This window comes from Vespa mandarinia, chromosome 4, assembly GCF_050613455.1.
Source record: "Vespa mandarinia isolate Hongniang chromosome 4, ASM5061345v1, whole genome shotgun sequence".
NCBI lineage: Eukaryota > Metazoa > Arthropoda > Insecta > Hymenoptera > Vespidae > Vespa > Vespa mandarinia.
The window spans coordinates 7548494-7565679 of NC_140813.1; the positions used below are offsets into that span (position 1 = coordinate 7548494).

General features: G+C 35.5%; 1 protein-coding gene across 1 annotated transcript; it reads left to right on the forward strand.

The window, feature by feature from the left end:
- The first annotated feature begins 11888 nt into the window (after nucleotides 1–11888).
- LOC118442916 (achaete-scute complex protein T3) lies at nucleotides 11889–15247 on the forward strand. The gene is made up of 2 exons (XM_035869167.2): nucleotides 11889–12910; nucleotides 14825–15247. Exon 1 carries the CDS (start codon nucleotides 11952–11954, stop codon nucleotides 12861–12863), a length of 912 nt encoding a protein of 303 aa, XP_035725060.1. The 5' UTR covers nucleotides 11889–11951; the 3' UTR covers nucleotides 12864–12910; nucleotides 14825–15247.
- The last annotated feature ends 1939 nt before the right edge of the window (nucleotides 15248–17186 follow it).

Consider the following 17186-nt stretch of genomic DNA (forward strand, 5'->3'; position numbering starts at 1 on the left):
ATTCTCATCTGCGTAACTTACGTTTTTTTTTTATAACTTTTTAATAACTTTACATATTTTTATAACATATAAAGAAACAAAATTATTCATAAAAGAAAACTTTTTATCATATTAATGAAGAATTAGTTTGTCACCGTTCCATGATCGCATGATATCAATTAATAATCATTCTCTCTTGATGATTATGGATTTAATTATACATCGATGTAAAAATAGAAAACACGGAATTTACGTTAATAAAAGCCAAGAAAATAAAAGTATAGAAATCAATATATTTAAATACATAAGTACGTCATTTATCTTCGCTTTGAAATAACCTCTATACGATACGAAGTCGATTCACAAAGTAGCTCACAAATCTGTGCTAAAGATTTACGTAACGAATGCATGCTGTGGCAATTAATAAGTCGGCCCGAGCTATAACGTTCCACCTTACATATGTATGCTCGTATATATGTACAACATACATATACAAATACGTAAAAGAAACTTCTTTTTTCGAATCTTGCTGCGGTCCTTTCCGAGCGATTGGGGTTTAATGTATTCAAGGTTCCACAGATTTACTTGGGATACTTGATGCATAAGAACGGCGAGACTTAATTTTTCAACGTCCCATGAGACTCGTAAAGCTATACTTGCTACTCGAAGAAGAAGAAAGATTCAAAAGGAAGAAAAGAAGAAAAGAAGAAGAAGAAAAAAATACGATAGACGACGATTGCCACCAAGGTAGTCGGACTTCCCTCCCTTAATCTTGACGCCTGTAATTAAGGTTATCTCAAATATCTGAAATTTTTCGGTGGTCCCATCAAAGACACCGTCCTCAGTGACAATTTAGATAACGTCGTCAAAAACCATACCGATTTCTTGGTGGGTAGGTATATTCCTGTCTGAGATTTTTGTAGATTTTTTTTCTTTCCTTTCCTTTCCTCCCTCCCTCTCTCTCTCTCTCTCTCTCTCTCTCTCTCCTTCTTTCTTTGGGCACCTTGCAAGGGTCCTTTCAACATCTATTCCAAGGGTCCTTGCTTGCTTTCGGCATTTCAACAAAAAAGGAACCAACCGACAATAAGAATTTTCAATTCTTTTCTTCTTCTTTATAATATTCGAATATGGAATCGTGGAAATTGATACTGTAAACTGCAGGAAAAGGAGACTAGACAGGAAAAGGAGAAATAAAATTGTAGGTGACTTGTATGTGCCCGTGAGATCTTGGAGAGATCGAAACTATCGTAAGGATTCTCTGTTTCTCTTTTGCCTTCCAGCTATCTCTTTATCTTCCTTTTAGATTAAAGTCAGACGGAGATAAAAGTGTGATGCACGATCATCGTGAATGGGTTCGTTGTTATTCGGGCAGCAAGTACCGCGAGGTATAGAGAAGGCCTTTATATCGTGCTTCTAATGCATACTTCGATAACAAAGTGCTCGAGTATTGCGACATCTTATATACGTGTTATGAATAGAACGTTACGTTTTAACAGAAGAAAATGTTGTAATCCTCCAATCATGGTTATTTCACTTACTTGAATATATTACAAAATAATATAATTAAATAAATTAGTCAATTAAATAAATTACAAAAGAATTCAGAAAATACATATATAAAATTTGGTTTCTATATAAATTTCGTAATTAAAAATAATGAATAGTAATTATCTTAAATATAAAAGTGAAATTGAATTGTAGATGCATCGATTAAATCGTTTTTGATCTCTTACAAACAATTGCTTTTCATTTTAATGTAATATAATTATTTTCGGATATTTCTACAAATTACAAAATCTATAGAAAAATAAAGTAGAAACTTTGTATACTCTTGGACTCTACTGAAACCAATCAAAGTATTTACATTATATTTACCAAGTATTTTCTGCTACTTCTTCTTCTTGGCTCTCACGCGATCTGTTTTTGCGCTAACGAAGAATCCTTGCAATACCTGCGAACTTCCAAGAATTGGCGTACATACCATCACAGTTTCGTGCTTATAATTTTATTACACAAATTAACGTACCTCTTGGATATTGCGTCTTGGTGTGAATAATAATGTTATTATTCCTATTGTGCAAATTACTCTCTTTTTTTTTTTAATCCTTTTTTAAGCAGAAAGGAAGGGTGCGAGCTTGCACGCGATGCAGAATACGAGAGAATTCTATTCACACTTCGAAAGTTCGAATAACGCTATTTCAAATGTCAAGAAACAATAGGAGAAAATTTTTAAAAAATTTTCATTATGTCTACGTAAGTTATGTCCCTAAAATATGTTGAATTAGATTACTCTTGTTCTGTTGAATTATCATTAATATTAATCATTTTTGTAAATACTCCTATTATATAAATATATAAGTATTTGTTCGAATAGATCTACTATTATCGCGTACACCCGGTAGTAGAGATAATTTAACGATTCTAATGGTTATTCACTATAGTCATCGTGTGAAAACATGAAGAAGAAATTACGAGCCATGAGAATAAAGCCAATGATTTTGGCTTCTATACTCTCGGTGAGAATACTTTTCAGTCGTCTGGGAAGATTCACAAGGGATTGGCCGGTGCTCGCGCGCGTTCCGATACGATGTTCAGTCTTTTGTGAGATTCCTCTTTGTCCGTTCACGTGAAAAATGACGAACCGAATGATTCGTTCGATCTTTTTTGCCCTGTGGAAAAGAAGGAGCCTCGGAATTACGCGCTGGACGAATACCGCAACTTTACTCGATAAATCTTTCAGAGGTAAGAATGTTGCATTGTGTATAATAATCGAGTCTTGTCCTCGAGCACGTGTCCATCCTTAAAATTGCGATTATACGTCGACGGAGATGAAAGATCAGTAAATTTCGACGCACAAATTTTTATTTTCTTTTGTTATGATTTATCGATGTCATTTTTGAACTTTTCAATCTCTCAAAGTTATATTGTATGGAGATTTGAGAAAATTATACGAGAAACAATATATTTTTCTTTTTTAAGAAATAAACATGATATAATCTTATTTCTAAAAATACGTCATATATACATATTACATTAGAAAAATTCTTTATAAACGTTTCATAATAGAACTAAAAATACAGTCGGCGTAACAACTATGCTTTAACAATATTATTCAAAATTTATGATGTTCGAAGGGAAGACTACGATCGTTTGTCATTTGCGATATTACGTAGCGCCTGCACCGATCGGACGGCACCTGCTCTTGGCTCGTTAAATGATTCTTTCTTGTTCCTTTTTTCAATGCCATGAAAACTTCGTAAAAATCGGTAGAGTATATGTAACTTCGAAAAATTCTTTGATCATGATTAAAAACAGATGTCCTTAAACTATTGAAAAAAAAAAAACAAAAAAAGAAATAAATAAATTCATAGAATATAAATCCCTTCTAAAAGGCCATCTCTTTGTTCGTGTCCCTTGAAAAATAAAATATAACGTCCGACACGAAAATAGCGAGCAACTTGATAGATCAATAAATCTTTCAAGACGAAGATTGTCGTGCGTAGGTTCCCTCGTGCTCTGATCGATTCTCGTTGGACGATGACAACGAAGAAAGATGTCCAGGACGTCCATCTTGGAGCACCTGAGCGGAAGATCCTTGCGAAGAGATCAAAGATAAATCGTCACGAGCACGATGAGACGATGTCGAACTCGGTAACGTGCCGGTACGAGGAATAAGTAGTTAGATAAGTCAAACGGCCGCGTTAACGTGAGTAATAACTATGAGCAATAATGAGTCTGCTAACCCAAGAGAAAGAGAGAGGAATAAATCCACCGCGTGCACGAAAGTACGATAATAATTTTCCGACCATATCCATGCACACCTGTCCGCCTTGTATATGCGTCCATGATGGCCCTCGACAGCCACAATATTAAGAATCGAAATCTTGCGAATCTTCACTGGCGTACGCAGGATTCTCTTTTATTTATAGAATCTCTCAAGAGAATACAACGAATTCGTAAACTAATTGGAAATTCATTTAAATCATTCACATCCATCTCTTAAAGATGTACATTCAAGTTATTAATTATCAAGTTTCTTAATAGCCCTCTTTGTGTTGGATAAAATTAAAATTTATGTAATTTTAAAAGAAAATTTTACTTTCATTAAAAATATATTTGTCAGCGCCTTATCAATTATTATAATTATTAATAATTTTACTCCATTTCATTAGCATTTAATCAATTGATTATATTTGATCACACTTTTATAATATAACGAAATATATATATATATATATATATGTATATATATATATATATATATATATATATATATATAAATGTCCCTTGTATAGATAGAACGATAAAAGTAATGGAAGAAAGAAAAATAATCAAACGCGTCTTACAGGATTTGTATGAGAAACACGTTCTTTTGTGGCGCTTCCATGGAAAGTATCTCCATATTCCCCCTTTTTCTCTTGTCTCTTCAACCGTCTAATACTACACTCTTACGCACGCGAAGGAACGCGTGTAGGCGCTAAACTCCCCCCACCTCTCTCTCTCTCTCTCTCTCTCTTTTCTTTCTCTTTTATTTTCTCAAAAGAAAAAGAGCACTGTAGGATGAGAGAGAAGAAGATAACTTGTGTCTCTGAATCACGGTGGGTGAAGGTAGTGGTGATAAACTCGACAAGGTCGCGTGCACGGTGCATGGAAAACCGCACACGGTGGTTGGCTCGCGTACACGTGATGCATTCAGGATCGTTAATCAAGCCAGGCGACTCGTGCTCGCCGACAAGAGTCCGACGATTCTCTGCAAGAGAGTAGGAAGATCAGAGAAAGGGAGAAAGGGGGAAAGGGAGAAAGGGGGAAAGGGAGAGAGAAAGAGAAACGGGTAATAGAACATCAATGGAGTCATAGTCTTTTCTTCGCATTACGTTTAAATGAAGATTATATGTAATTCCTGTCATAACAATTGTAATATGTTTATTTTTCGCTTGCCACCGCTTAAACGTATAAAACTCCTTTACCATGTAATTATGAAAAGACACGTGAATGACAAAAGTAAGTGAAACAAAGGTCACGCTATCTGTTTAGTCCTAATGATACGATCAAAATGAAATAATATTTCGAATTTGATTAGTCCTATAATTATATCTTCGAATTATATTGATATATCTAGAAAGTAAAAAGAAAGATAGAATGAATTATTTGATGAAGTAACAACTCTATACACAAGTGAAATAATGTTAAATTCAAGACAGGCCCACGGGTGATTAATCATTTATTCATATAGACCTTCCAAAGAGAAAAAAGAATACTTTCTCTCTAATTGACCAGCAACTGAATGCCGAACACCTGTTGATGGTAAATATCATCTCGTTTACGAACCTTGTATAAATGTATACATATATTTGCACTAAAATAAAACGTCTTATCACGAAAGATCGGTGATATTCGTAGAGTTAACAAATTTCTACATCAGACTCGAAATATAAATATCTTTGACTTACTTGATGGGCCCAAAACGTTTACATACGTCGGCAATGATGAAATTAAACCTGATACGAGGCAGCAAAGGACGTATATATATCGAATTGAAGGGGTTACGTACAAAATGCACAGGTCCACTTCTAAAATATCGATTTCCACGTGTCGTCGCGTCTCGTTGCCACCGGCTGGCATATGTTCTGTTTGTGCTTGTAAATGCACAGGTACATTCTGTCTCTGTTTCTGTCTCTCTCTTTTTCTCGAGCAAGGGGTTCAAGGGAAAAGAAAGAATTCAAGAGCGTTACGGCGCATGTATTTCGTGTCTGGAGTCATGTGGGGTTATTCCAGTGGGCCGTGTCTGCGCTGTCTAACCCCCTTGATCGACGACAACCACATATGGTGTTTATGTGCGTGCGTACTCTCACGTACGAGATTATGTGTGAATGCATGCCTTCAGAAATACCAGCAACTATACGTACTGCATCACGGCCAACGTACGTCGCATATGTTGTCGCAGGTTGTCTGAATACCGACGATATTGACCTCCCTTTTTTATGCTCACGACCTCACTCATGTTCCATTCTTGTTACACTGATTCGAATGAAAATAATTATGTAAGTACCTACGATGTTTTCAATGTACTGCCTTATGAATTGTTTTGACGGTGCAAATTTTTGATTCGTTCCTTGACGATGAAGAAAAGAATTGATTTTATATACTGATGAAATTTAATATTGATGGAATTTAAATAAATATTTAAGTATAAAATATTTCTATCGTAACTTTTATAGTAACGAATTGTTTTAACGATTTAACTTTATTTACGAAATATTTACAGTTCAAACTCAATTATTTTTGTTTTACAGGAAGTTCTTGTATTTGTAATTTTACGCAATATAATATTGTACAATTATTGTCCTTTATATTTCAATATTTCAATATTTAGCTAAAAATATAGAGAAATTTGAATATTTAAAACTTTTGGAAATAATTAATCGGTCATATTTGATATTCGAAAATTATAATACTTAACAATGAATTCTACTGAAAAGCTTTATATAATAACATATTTAATGCAACGTTGATTTCTATAAAACACATGAAAATATATTGAATATAGCTTTCTTTAATTAATTTGAAGTTCTTAAAAACATTTACTTTCATAACAGGTCAATAACCTCCATCTTATCAATCAAGTTAGATTTATCAATCGCTATCGCATTATCATCAATATCTTAACTGTGAATTGAAATATGGAACATATATATATATATATATATATATATTTAATCATATATATATATTTAATTATTTAATTTTAATTAAAATAAGAATAAATTAAGATTAAATTAAGATTAAATTCAGAATAATTAAATTAATAATAAAATTTATTCGTACAAAAAGTTCTATGTTACAAAAAATCATGCAAATAATTTTTTCTTAAGAAAAAGAAATAACAATTTATGAAAAAGTTTATTTTGTCATTGTGATAATCATAAGAAATCAAGCAATTTTTTCTATTTAATATTCTATATCCATTTCTTCACGAAATGATTAAAAAGAATTACAACTTTATAGATGATTTTCACTCCTTAAGACAAATTATTGCAAATAATTGTTATTTTCATCTGCTCTGTATAACAATCTGTAGTAAAGTTCCATTAAATTTGAAGACTACTAATTGACGAATATTCCAAATAGGGCAAATGCAAGCGTCTTCAGTTATGGTATGAAAAACGAAAAAAAAAAAAGAAATTGTAACGACTCGTCGGAATCGACCATATTTTATCTGGCCGACTAGAAAGATTTTAATCTCTATGATCACGCATAAGAATGACCTAGGAATCTACTTGCGCCCCGGGCGTTAAAGCGCCGCTTGCTTTTATACTTCAAAGGCCGGATGCACCATCAGCACAGGCCTAAGTATACTTCGTAACCCTGCACATTGAAAATGACACAAACAATAACAATTTCATTACATTTTTCTAATCAAATTAATATCAATCGATTTTTATTATTTGTGGCAAAAATGTAAACTTATCATGCATATTTGTAAATACTAATCATATGAAATGATAAGTAAAAATATCAACTTGATTATAGTAACACATTATTTCAAAATTTATTATTATCTTTTTTCGACAATAAAAATTTTAATATAACAAACTTTGAACTTGTTACGAATATTGAGATGATCCGGAGAAAAATATACGAAACAAGAATAAAAATAAATCCGACAGGTCGAAAAGAAAATAACCTTCAGGAGCCCAAGGAAGCTTCCATCTGTTAATCCGACACTGCGTTGAACCTGGTGCAAAGGGTAAAACGTAGAAAATTTAACGTGTTCAGAATGGCGGCAGCGGCAATGCATCGCTCATCTCGCCACTCGGACCGGTAGTTAATTTCACGATAATTAACGGCGCGTTGCCAGACATAGTCGGGGTACCGATATTCAGGAATATAATTATAGTATAAATTCTTAAGTCAAAGGTTCAAGGTAATAAGGCTATTATGATCGGTCAAGAAAATTTCTACTCTCTCTTTCTATCTTCTTGTATCGTTTTCACGTTACTTACATATTTTTCTGCTTTTTATTTATCTTGCATCGTGCGGGGAGTATTAAAATTAACGTAGCTGTGCCACGTCATCTTTTCATGCGTATCGTTGCGTTTACTGCGATTTTACCGTGCTCAAATTGATTCTAATTGTATTCTCAACGACACACAATCAGTGACTATGTCCGATGTAAACGTTGAATATGATATCTGAAAACGATTAACTTTTAATTTTATTACATCCTGTTACATCGAGTATTCCAAGATGTTTATATATGTATAATGTCTGCGTTAATCCTTTCCTAATAAAGTGAAAATCGTGAAAAGTATAAATAAAATAATTAAGGACAGTATAGGGGTAAAATAAAGTACTTAATTTCTGTTATAATACTGTAATACTATAATAATCTAATAATATTTTGCTTAAATTGTTCTATACCGAATTATATGAACAAAATAATATTAGTATTTTTAATAGTGTCACAATCTTTGGTTTGCAGGATGGTCATTGACTTCGTTTCTTGGAAAAAGTGGCAGTTTTTGGGGTCGTACTCGAATAGGTATTCGCAAAAATACCTGATGTCTAGACTGAGTTTACGAATACAAGTGATTATGGGCAAGAAAAAAGGTTTGGATTATTGTCTACGAATGACGCCCCGTGGTGTCTTGTAAACGGTCAATCCATTTAAACTGTAAAACTCGCTCCAGGTGACATCGGAATGGAGCGGCAAGTGTAAGAACCAGATACGTCTTCCACACCCCGGGCAGCGTTTTATTGATTTAATGGACACTTTTTATTTCAACTCCTGTGTACTTCGAACAGCGTTGTTTACATCCGAAGAAAATACGATGTACGACGCACGACGTAAGGCCGGTTTGAGTGTCCTTATTTGTAAGCTCATAAAAACGAAGGAGAGAGTGCTCCTTTTTCTTATATAATCCCAACATATTACTTCTTTGCTTCGTATCTTTTCCGATATATGTATGTATGTGAATCCTCATGGACGAATGATTTTCAAATAATCGTATTCACACTTATTCTACATGGTAATATTTTATCAAAAAAGAAAGGGTCCAAGGTTAAGTCCAACTACCGATCACTGATTCGATTGTACCAACAAATGCAAAAGATCCATCTCAGTTCGTAACGATCCGTGTTTCTCGTTTTACAAATATAGTTGCCCGCAAGGTCCACGATGATTCTCTTTCCAAAAGATTTATGATTCTGTCGAGCGATTCTTCGCCGCATGAATTCTCGCTGCGCGACAAATTCTTAACCACAGAGACGCAGGTACCGCCATTATTAGCGTGGCGCACCGATCCTGTCCTTGGTGCGACAACCTCCTTCGTAGAAGATCACCCTTAGTTCCTTTAAAATATTTTTGAAACCGTTATGATCTTATCCTTTTTTTCTCTAACCCTAGCTTATCGACTAAGACGATTATGTCTTATTAACGTAAATTGTACAAGATTGCATTATGAATAGATCAGAAACAACTTTAAAACAAAAGTTATTGGGATTATGTATGATAGTATGATAATTAAACACCTCTGATACGTATAATATATTGGATAAACATGCAAAACTGTGAGAGATAACTAAATTGAAAAGTGTATAATCTATTAAACAATAACATCAATACTATTATCTAGAAATTATTGATTTTATACATAATCAAAGAAACGGTATCAATGATCAAATAATTCCTCCCGAAATCAACGACAACAACGTACAGAGTGAGACTTCTATCGTATTTATCACAGGACAGAAACGCGAGCCCTTCGAAGATCGTCCACTGACCCTTCCTGTTTCGACAGGGAGAAACAGAGAGAACTTTTTCGACAGGGAGAAACAGAGAGAAGGATAGAGGATAGAGGATAGAGTGTATACCTGTTCCTGTTCGCTCACATATTCTCACATACTCACGTACATACACATATTAAGCCAACTGGTCGCACACAACACTCCTCTCTCTTTCTCTCTCTCTCTCTCTCTCTCTCTCTCTCTCTCTCTCTCTCTCTCTCTTTCTCTCTTGCTCCTTCTTGGTGGAGCACGCGGCCCAGCCGAGCACGCGTACGCTCTCGTATACGATCTCCCACACAAATGAATGTACGCACGTACGCACGCACGCGCAGGCTTCGACTCCGCGAAGATGAGGCCTCGGAAATAGTGGTGGGGCAAGCGAGCCGCCGGATGGAGGTCGGCGTGCGCCACGTTGTGGAGAGGGGAGGACGGCTCGCGTCACTCGACTCCCTCCACCCTCCTGGGCCTTAGCTTGCAACCCCACCTCCCTATAAAATCTTCTATCTCTTTCTTTCTTCCTCTGCGACAACCGCCGTCGGCTTCATCTTACTCTTTCTCTCTCTCTCTCTTCTTTTCTCTCTCCTTCTTTCTGATGCGTCCGCCACGGATCTCTCCACCCTCTCCTCCTTCGTCTACCCCTTCTCCATCTTTTTCTTCTTCATCCTCTTCTTCTGCTTCTCTACAAACGCGTCTCGATCTCTCCTTCTTTCACTCTTTCTCTTTCTTTCTATCTTGTTCGAACCATTTCTCTCTCTCTCTCTCTCTCTCTCTCTCTCTCTCTTTCTCTTTCCTCTTGACCCATGGACCAGCTTTTCTTTCTCCCGGTAACTGTTCAAATTTCGATCCTCGAGACACAGACCAGCCGCCAGTGGGGATGTTGGCCCCTTCGTACGTACGTCGTCAGTGTTTCTCACACGATTTTGCGCACTCTGCATTAGCAGCTCTGTTCGGGGTAAAAGGTTATTTTATTTCAATTATTGGGCCTTTTTAATCGAATGACAATGATATATGTATGCAATTGACATCTTTTACTCTTGATGAAGCAATTGGAAAACAAAAATGTTTATTTGATGACTGGATTAATTCATTGGCATTACATGAATCTTTAAATTTATGAATGAAATGGATAGAATTGGATAATTGATGTTACCCTACAATTTTTTTTATTATCAAAAATCGCTATTAATACACTTAATTATATTAATAATACAAGCTTTTACTATTATTGCAAAATATTCATAATTGGTATTATTCAAATCCAATTCACTTCTATTATTAGCATAAATAAATTAATAAATATATAGAACTTAATAACATAAGAAATAAAAAACATTGATCAAACTTTCCTAACGATAAATAGCAAAAAAGGTAAAGGCCTTATCACAGCTTGAATGTCGACTAAAGAGATAGTAAAATTGGTGGTAAACCCACGATTATAGAGGAGAGTGTCCACGATCGTACCGATAATTCGAGAAGAGATGAGAATCTCGGCCGTCTCGTAGGGCCTTTGGGGCCAGTGTGGTGGGGGATACATGGGGTATGAGGCAGTGCGGGCTAGTAGGGTGAGGTAGGGGGAAGACGAGGGGTTTAGGGCCCGAGATCGAGTATGGGAGTTGGTGGAGGGGATGCGGCGCGTGCCCGTCCTGCCTATATAAGACCCCGAACCCTCCCTGGCAAAGCATTTCGGGAGCCAGGACCGTACTGTGAGCATCGAGGGTGTGGTTTCTTATTCCACGTTAACATTTCTAACGTGAACAGAGTCTGTTTATAGCTCGTATATCGATATACTCTTGTCAGTTGAATTTTGATAAGGTGTAAGGATACTAAGTAAACAAAGATAACGATAGAGATAGAGAAAGAGAGAGAGAGAAAGAGAGAGAGAAAAAGGGAGAGAAAAAGAGAGAGAAAAAGAGAGAGCTAGAAAGAGAGAAAGAGAGAGAGAGAGAGAGAGGTAGAGAGAGAGAGAGAGAGAGAAAGGGAGAAAGAGAGAAAGAAGATAGACGAGCAGAGGAAAACAAGAAATAGAAAAAGAGAGAGGCAGATAGATAAGAAGAGGGTTAGACTGTAGGTAGTCGTGGCTCTCTTACGGCAGTACTTGGATACACGTAAAGAAGAGCTCGTTCTTCAAGGTCGGCGGGCACGCGCGAGAACTCCTACTCTAGCGGTGGGGGTATCGGATCAGTGATATGACCTTAGTGGGACTGAAGCAAGAGAACCCGAACGTACTGCCCATCATGCTGAGCGTGCAGCAGCAGCATCATCATCACCATGGTCTTCATGTATCTACCGCAGGCTCTGTGCAAAACCATCGTGGCAATGTAATTGTCTCAACTAGCAGTATGCCAAATAACGACATAAAGGGCTTACAGCAGCACGCTTGTAAACGGTCAAAAATGTACGGACAAACAACAGGACCTTATGGAGCTGTTCCTCATCAGCCGGCTTCGGTGGCGAGACGAAATGCGCGCGAAAGGAATCGCGTAAAACAGGTGAATAATGGATTTGCTACTTTAAGACAGCATATACCTCAGAGTGTTGCTCAAGCATTGGGTGGAAACACGACTGGGACTCATGGTGGTTCTAGAGCGGGTAGCAAGAAGTTATCCAAAGTTGAGACACTTAGGATGGCAGTAGAATACATCAGAAGTCTACAACGTCTCTTAGAGGAACATGACAACGGTTCGGACATTTCTTCTTCGACTGTATCCGCGTCATCAACCACCTCATCAACGTCACCTGCCGCGTGTAGTCCTACCGGTGGACTCGGTACTGACTCCAATCATCGTGCATCCGAACTCAGACTATGTGGTAACGACGTGCGACATCACACTAGCCCTCATCATACCTCAGATCTTCACAGACATCAACATATTAGACAAAATCCCAGCCCAACTTTTGTACCAGCACCCTGTTCAGAAGCTTCGAGTTCACCCACGCCGAGTTTCGTCTCGGAAACATCATCAGCCGGTAGTCAAGGTTATGGAACGTCCTCGGGTAATCTTTATGCTTCTCACCCCGACGATTACGATTACAACGAGCCGATGAGGCCCGAGGACGAAGATCTTCTTGATGTCATCTTCTGTTGGCAGCAGAGTTAATGAGACAACAAACGATTTCCCGATGATACTTCCGTATAGTCCTCGAGGTTGGTGTCGTGACGCGATTATTCTTTATTACTCTATATCTTCTTTCATTGCTCGACATACTAACATAAGATTTTACATACTATCTATTACGAATTCCTAGCCAAGTTTAATACTACTCGATATTAAATTTTCTCTCTATATTTTTTTTCAATATATCGAAAAGTTTATATCAAAATATCGATTTATCATATGATACAATTTAACATCAGACCATTTTATCAAACATACATAGATAATTAATAGATATGTATATAACAGATCATCTTCGGGTCTTCATCGATCATAATGGTTCTACCGTTACGAAAGACCATCGGTTCTCTCAAACCTCTCTCCCTCATTTTTAAGATAACTCCCTCCCTCGCTCGTTTTTACGTTGCGACCATAAATTTTCTTCGTCAGGGGAGAATATTCGCGCTTAAAGAAGAATCTCAAAGAAATTTCCGAGTAGATTTGTGACCTTGCCCTCTCACAATGGTCGCCCGCGACCCCTCGCTGAAACTTGGACCATTCAAATCACAGACTCCATTCAAAGGAGCACCGCGTATACAGTAGAGGAGAGACGCTTTTGTGTTACTACTTCTTTCTCTGTATGTGTTACCGTGCGTATGAGTTTAGCGCGCTATCGTATAAATATATATATATATATATATGTGTGTGTGTGTGTGCGTTCGTGCACACCAGAGTCGCGTCCTTATTCTGCCGTACGTTTTCCCTCCTTCCTCACCTTTTGTCCACGCGCTACCGTTCCCGAGCACGATTCGTTCTACATCAACCTCCTCATGCTACCTCCTTCAACGCTTTCAATCTTCCTACTTTTTTCTTTTTCTATTTTTCTTTTTCTCACTCTCTTTTTTCCCACCGAAGAAGTCAAAGTTATCTCAACGATTACGAGCGTTCAAATTGATCAGTCACGTAGAAAAATTAATTATCCCTACGTGTTTTGAATTGAGTTCTGGATAAAAAAATAAAAAAGAAAAAACGCTACGTAATGATAAATTTTAGTTAAAAATTTTATTATTTTACTATCAAATTCTCCTTACAAAACTTTCATTTTCAAAGGATACAGTTTTCATCCAATAATTTCTATTGCTGCGTAACGTATTTGTTTCGAAAAAAAAAAATATATATATATGTATATATATATATATAAGACTTTTTTTCATACTCGAATTCGACTCTAATCTTGATGGACGTAACTTTTCCTTTAAATCCCCTCGAATCGCATAACATTCTTTAAGCGTTCTCTATTCGAATCCTCTCTCTGCTCTGTCGTCGCTTCTTCTAGCCTTTCGGATCCCCCATTTCAGATTTTCTTTTTCTCGTACCACCTCTCTTTATCTAGGGACGATTTTGTCTCGCGCGCTGCGTTTAACTTGAATGCATCTTCCTGGATATACCAGCCCTCCCCTTTTGTCGGTTTTTAGACCGGTACGCCATTCTTTTCCATTTCTTTCCTCCTCTTCTCCCTCACGCTCACTTCCTCTCTATCTCTATGTCTCCCTATTTTCCTCGTTCCCTCTCTCTTTTCTCTGGGCTTCTTTCTCCCTATCATACTCTTTTCCTCTCTCTCTTCGATTCTTTCTCTTCTTCCCGAGACCCTTCTTTCAGTAAAACTGCTCTTACCTGAAATCATCCCCTTACTTCTTCTATCCGTATACCTGTGGCATCTTTTTTCTTCAATAAACCTTCTACCTTCAAAATTCTGTTTTGTACCTTTCCGCAATTTTCTTAAGGTAGACATCGAAATAATATATTTCGATAAAAACGAACTCAGCTGATTTTTTTTCTTCGTTGTAACATTATCGTATTATTTTACAATAAATCGAACAACAACAAAAATGATTTTAAAAAATTTCTATAATTTCATTTAAGATCATTCGATACTAATGAAATTTTTATTCTTTTTGTTACAGAAAAAAACAGGAATGCATAATCATTCGGAAGATTTTATCAGGCAGTAGAATCGCAATGTACAATACAGAAGATGACAAACGGCGGCTGTTTCAATAACTGTGATCTAGTCATACCTCTCTACTTTATAATTGTATATATCTGATATTAGTTTACTTAAAGTCTCGCGCGCGTGTTTCGCTTAAATCAGCGTGGAACTATTTCATTTTTAATTATTTACATAATTAGCACAAGATAATCTTTAAAAGATTGTATAATTATATATAAAATGACGAGACAATATTTTATGTTATTCTAGATGAGAGTATACATGAGAAAGTGTGTGTGTGAATGAATGAGAAGCAAAGATCAATATTATTGAGATGTATATTGGAGAACGTTGAAAAATTATTTTCAGACATTTTAATGTTGCCATTGTTATCGTGTAGCGCTCTTAAATCCCATCGTTTAAGATTATTGAAGAGTGAACCTATTGAATCGAATCAATAAGAACTATCACCGACATTGAGCTGTCGGCCGATCAATGAGTATTCTCGAATGGATACGGCATTCCAGAGTGCCTTAAAACGCCTTATAATTATTTATAAACACTTGTGCGATTGTTTAATAATTTTCTTTTCATTTAAAAAAGAAACGAAGTTTTACAAAATATTAACGTCATCAAAAGTATCAGTATCAAAAGCAAATTTTTAAGAAACAACAAAATAAATCTGACCGAATTGAATTTATTTTCAAATTTTATAAAAACAAATCGTACGACAAATTTTCGCAAGATTAATGCTTTGTAAATAATTATCGACAGATAATTCGTTAAATATATTACACGATGTTATGCAGAATTTATATTTTTATTTTTATCTTTTTTCCTTATCCACCTTTCCTTCCTTTATCAGTATAATAGTATAATAGTATTGATAATTGACTATCTACATACAAACCTAACAAATAAAAAAGTAAAGTTTAGAATTGAAATATTATTATTTACAAATTTTATTAACGATTTCATATATCATCAAGAATCTATAAATAATAAATATTTCAATACTAATGTTCTTTAAGTGAAGTATATCGCAAAGTATAAACAAATGACATAGTATGCTTTAAACCAAGAATGTTTGCATAGTATATAACTTGAATATAACATGAAATATCATATTATACATATAACTGAAAGGTGTCAGGTACCTAAAATAGTACGTTGTAACTCGTTGCATTCAAAAGTGATTACTTTCTCCGACATTGTTTTCTACTAAAAATTTCGAATGGTGGTAATACGATTCACTAGATAGAAATATATATCCTATGAAATATAATAAATAAAAAGAAAAAAAAAATTCGTATTTTATCGTATTTTATCGTCAAGTAAATTGTACGAATATCTTAACGAATATTTATGATTTTTTCTGAAGATATTTTCTAACGAATATTTAGCTATCCCAATTTTTGGCTTTTATAAATTCTAACGATCAGGAAAATTTCGAATGATTAAGTACTCAAATAGTTTTAAGGAAAAATGAAAGGAAAACTGATTTACTAATAAATCTTTTATGATTTTAAAATATATGGAATAGAAAATTATTAAGAAATAAATGGAAAAGTAAACTCCAAATAATAGGAATGGTCTTTGTTAAAACGTATAGTAATTTAAAGAAAATCATGAGAGAAAGAGAGTGAGAGAGAGAGAGAGAGAGAGAGAGAGAGAAAATAGTCAATTGAAATAATATATAATCCTGAAGAGATCACGAGTTGCTAGTCTAGTTTAAATTTTCTCCTCGGGCAATGCTAGCTATTAGTATATTGTTATTTTTGAACGATTATTGACGCAACTTAAAGTAGCAAAGTTAACATGCCATGATTTTATCCGAGACACTTTGCTTGCGGTTTCCGAAATGAAGGAGCCACAACCGAAGCGACGTTCGACAGAGAGATTACTGTGATTTCAGCTGGTTATTTACTCAAAAACCACAAGGACATTGACAGGGATAATGGTGGGATGCTCCGCCCTACAGCACCATATCGTTACACGATTCTCTCGCGGTGGAATGATGTCTCAGGGGCGTATAAGGGTGCTTTTCAAGTTCACAGATACGAACTCTTCGTCGAAAGTTTGGAAACTATCTAATTAGAAAGACCATTTTTTCCTGGAATCCTTTCCTTTCATCTTTTTCGGTACAAATCATATGATATTCTGCATTGTAATCAATCAGATCGAGAAAATTTTCACAAGAAAATTATTTCTGCACGTTCACCTGAAAAACATCTTATTATCTCAAGAAATTTGTCCAGTGAATAAAATTGTCTGTATGCGTGTATCTGTTATATTATATTAAAAATACATATATTAAAAAAATTTTCATAATAATA

Excerpts from the sequence above, each read along its gene's own strand:
- LOC118442916 (XM_035869167.2), top strand. The coding sequence starts at position 11,952 with ATGACCTTAGTGGGACTGAAGCAAGAGAACCCGAACGTACTGCCCATC.